Below are 3,974 nucleotides of genomic sequence, written 5' to 3' on the forward strand. Positions count from 1 at the left end.
AAATTAGCTGTTGCCAGAATGGCAATGACCAAGTCTTGATGTATTACTAAAGGCCTGTGCACTGTCAGTGGTGTAGTACTATGGTAGGTCAGTGGCATTGTAATATAAAATAAAAATAAAAATAGCATTTAACCCAGTAAAACACGGTCCCAGTTATAAATGAGCTGTTGCCAGAAAGGTAGAGACCAAGTCTTGTTGTATTACTAAAGGCCTGTGCACGTTTTCTCAGTGACTATACAGTACTCCAGCTGTGGAATGGCATGTGTTAAGGGGCTACTAAAGTATAAATATAGTAATAGTAGCAATAGTATAGTAATAAATGTAGTGTTAGCTATAATGCCTTTGGTGATAGTTTTTAATTATGCACTATCTATAATAGGGCCGTCAAAAGTAATCGATGCGGCAAAGGATCGCAATCCACGGCATGGCCGATTCCGCATCGATTCGGCCACAAGACGGATCGATTCGGTGTATTAATAAATTTAAAATAATCATGAAACAAAACAAACAAATGAAAAAAACACGAAAACTTCCCAAGTAGCCTATGTTCAACACCAGAAGGGGATGGGTCTGGAGGTCTGAGTACCCGCGCCTCCCATTTTGCCTCTCCTCCCTCCCTGTCTTTTCTTTCAATTTCGGTTGCGTGTGCATCACTACATCCAAAGGGTTGGTGCTGCCCACTCTCTCTCTCTTTCTCTCTCTCCACATGAATTTCATAAACCTCTAACCTATTCCGTGTCTCGCTCTCCATTCTCCCAAAAGCGTGACATTAAATCGGCATTGCGCGTCATACATTTTTGAAACAAATAGGCTAGGGACAGCACCGCTCGTGCTTATAAATCGACGTGGCTCAATGACCATATTCATAGACCGTGCTCTCCACATTAATTTCACCTAGGCCTACCTCTAAGCTATTCCCTGTCTCGTTCTCCATTCTCAATAATCAACGTCTTTGAAAGCGTGACATTACATCGGCATTGCGCGTCATATACGTTTGAAAAAAATAGGCTATGGGGACAGCACCGCTCATGCTTATAAATCGACGTGGATCAATGACCACATTCACCGTGCCCTAGCCCAGTGGTTCTTAACCTGGGGTGCAGGCACCCCCTGGGGGTGCGCCAGAGATTCCAGGGGGTGCGCGGAATTTCGTTTGTGTAGAGGTTGTGACCACAATTATACTTGCAAACATTATAAGTAGGCCAAATTAAGTTAATATGAAACAAGTTTTAGTCCCCATTTAAAGTCATTCAGGTATCACTCATTTATCAGTTTTTAGTGCATATACACATGTAGAAGTTTGTGTTGGGGGGTGCGCGGCTTGTCTTCGGCACAAGTAAGGGGGTGCACAAAGAAAAAAAGGTTAAGAACCACTGCCCTAGCCTACATCTACATGACATGAACCTATGATTGATAATGCAAAAAGGTTTCTAGATTCTATAACGCAATATTGTTTGTCTTCTCTTTTCTCTTTCTCTAATCTTTAGCACATTGAATGACAGTTATGTATTGTAATGTGCTATATAAGTCATTTTGAGTGATAGATTGATGGCGGTCTCTAAAATGGCGGCACAAAGCTACAGTGACGTCTGGTCATTCCCATCTGTAGGAGGCGACTAAGGAGGTGACTCGCGAGGACCCGGAGCCGGAGAAGGTGACGAGTGTGGAGTCCCTGAAGGTGATGCAGGAGCCGGTGGCCGGAGTCAGCCCAGGACTACTGAGCCAGCAGCCCAGCATCATGGCCCTCGACGCAGAGGTTAGATAACACACATTACTACCACTTACTACTACCCTGACTAATACTACTACCCTCACTACTACTACTACTAGCCATCACTAGCCAGCAGCCCAGCATCATGGCCCTCGACGCAGAGGTACCTATACTCAACACTATACTACTACTATAATCAGTACTATACTACGACTACTATACTCAACATACTACTACTACTACTAGCCATCACTAGCCAGCAGCCCAGCATCATGGCCCTCGACGCAGAGGTACTATACTACTGCTATACTACTACTATACTCAATACTATACTACTACTACTACTACTAATACTATCCATCACTAGCCAGCAGCCCAGCATCATGGCCCTGGATGCAGAGGTACTATACTACTGCTACTATACTATTACTACTATACTACTATACTACTACTACTACTATACTACTACTACTACTATACTACTACTACTACTACTACTACTATACTACTATACTACTATACTCTTTACTCACTACTACACTACTACTCTCACTACTACTACTAGCCATCACTAGCCAGCAGCTCAGCATCATGGCCATGGACACAGAGGTTAGATAACACTCACACTACACACTACAGAACCACCACTATTACTATAGTCACTACTCTCACCACTACTGAAGTCACTACTGCGACTATCAAGTATCAACAACATCTGTATCAACAACTCTCTCTGTCTCTGTCTCTCTCTCCCTCTCTCTCTCCCCTTCTCTCTCTCGGTCTCTCTCACTTTCTCTTTTTTCCCTCCCCTTCTCTCTCTCTCTTTCTCTCTCACCCCCTTCCTCTCTCTCCCTCCATCTCTCTCTCTCTCTCTCTCTCTCTCTCTCTCTCTCTCTCTCTCTCTCTCTCTCTCTCTCTGCTGCCTTCAGGGGGACTGTGTGGCTATCAAGTGTATCAATACCATCTGTATCAACAACTCTCTCTCTCTCACGCCCCTCCTGTCTTTCTCTCCGTCTTCTCCGTCTTCCCCCCCCTCTCTCTCTCTCTCTGCTGCCTTCATCAGGGTGACTGTGTGGCAGTAGGGGTGACCACTCTAACTCTGTCAGCGGTGCTGAAGGACTCCACTGGCTCCCAGGTGGACGGTCTGTCTGGAAACACCACCATCCTCTTCAAGGGCTGCTGGGCCAAATTCACCGATCTCGCCATCACCAAGCCTGGTGAGTTGGGCTGGGCAACAAAATGGCAACAAAAAAAAACGATCAGTTGACCGGAAAACCCTGTCGTTTTTCCCACTTTCCTAGCCTACAAAGACAGCTTGAAACAAAGCAACCAGAACGTGTTTTTAAACAAAACCGTCTGAGGCATAATGCATTCAATAGTAATGGTGAACACATCAACATTGATAAAATGAACACAATAAAATCACACAGTGATTAAAAACAAAACTAACAAGTCCTTTTTCTTTTTTCCCACTCTCCCATGTCCCACAGGTGAGAACTTGACTCTGGCGTTCACTCTGAAAGAGGTCCGCGCCGCATCACGCTCTTTCACCGTCAAGGCCACCACCACCAACGGCACCAACGCCGCTAGCACCACCTCTGCTCTGCTGCTCCTTGTCACCCTCCTGGCTAGCCTGCTCTTCACCTCCCACGCTACCCTCTGAGGAGCTGAGGAGGTGGCTGCCATCTTGGATGAATGGCGGCCATTTTGGAAACAGATGAACGTTAAGATTTATACTTTGTAGGGTGATAAGAGCACAATTTGTTGATGGTTACTGGTGGTACTTGATTCGTTGACTATATCTGCTGCACATTATTTAGTTTTTTTTGTCTCTGTTGGGGAATACTGTATGATGAGAGTTTCCTACCTCCTGAAGTGACTGTTAAATGTAAGATGTACCATGACAGGGAACATTCATGAAGGATAACTTAATCTGTTTGAAATATCATGTGGAAAAATCACTGTAAAAAACAATCTTGTATTCCTGTATATCTGTTACTGGAAAAGGGAAATGAATGTTACTTATTCTTTTGGCCATATGAACTCTTCTTTGGGTAGCTGGCTCTACTCTACATTGGGATGTTTACAGACTTCTATACAGATTGCTTGATTATATCATGCTTTCTTTATTTGTGTGCCACATATTTGGGTCTTAATTATGGATTTTCATGACGATGGTTTTAATCAAGAATTTTGCACTTACTGTTTTGACCAGGGTTGTGGCCCTATCCACATTTTTCAAATAAATCTATTTTTTTCTGTA

General features: G+C 43.9%; 1 protein-coding gene across 1 annotated transcript in view; it reads left to right on the forward strand.

The window, feature by feature from the left end:
* The window catches only part of LOC134436055 (fibrocystin-L-like), a 92,810-nt gene extending 88,836 nt beyond the window's left edge, over positions 1-3,974 (forward strand). Inside the window, exons 81-83 of the mRNA XM_063185083.1 lie at positions 1,610-1,756; positions 2,775-2,928; positions 3,202-3,974. Coding sequence (XP_063041153.1) covers positions 1,610-1,756; positions 2,775-2,928; positions 3,202-3,374 — 474 coding nt within the window. The 3' untranslated portion in view covers positions 3,375-3,974. The remainder of the gene's footprint in view (positions 1-1,609; positions 1,757-2,774; positions 2,929-3,201) is intronic.

The sequence above is a fragment of the Engraulis encrasicolus genome, chromosome 20, assembly GCF_034702125.1.
Source record: "Engraulis encrasicolus isolate BLACKSEA-1 chromosome 20, IST_EnEncr_1.0, whole genome shotgun sequence".
Taxonomy (NCBI): Eukaryota; Metazoa; Chordata; class Actinopteri; order Clupeiformes; family Engraulidae; genus Engraulis; species Engraulis encrasicolus.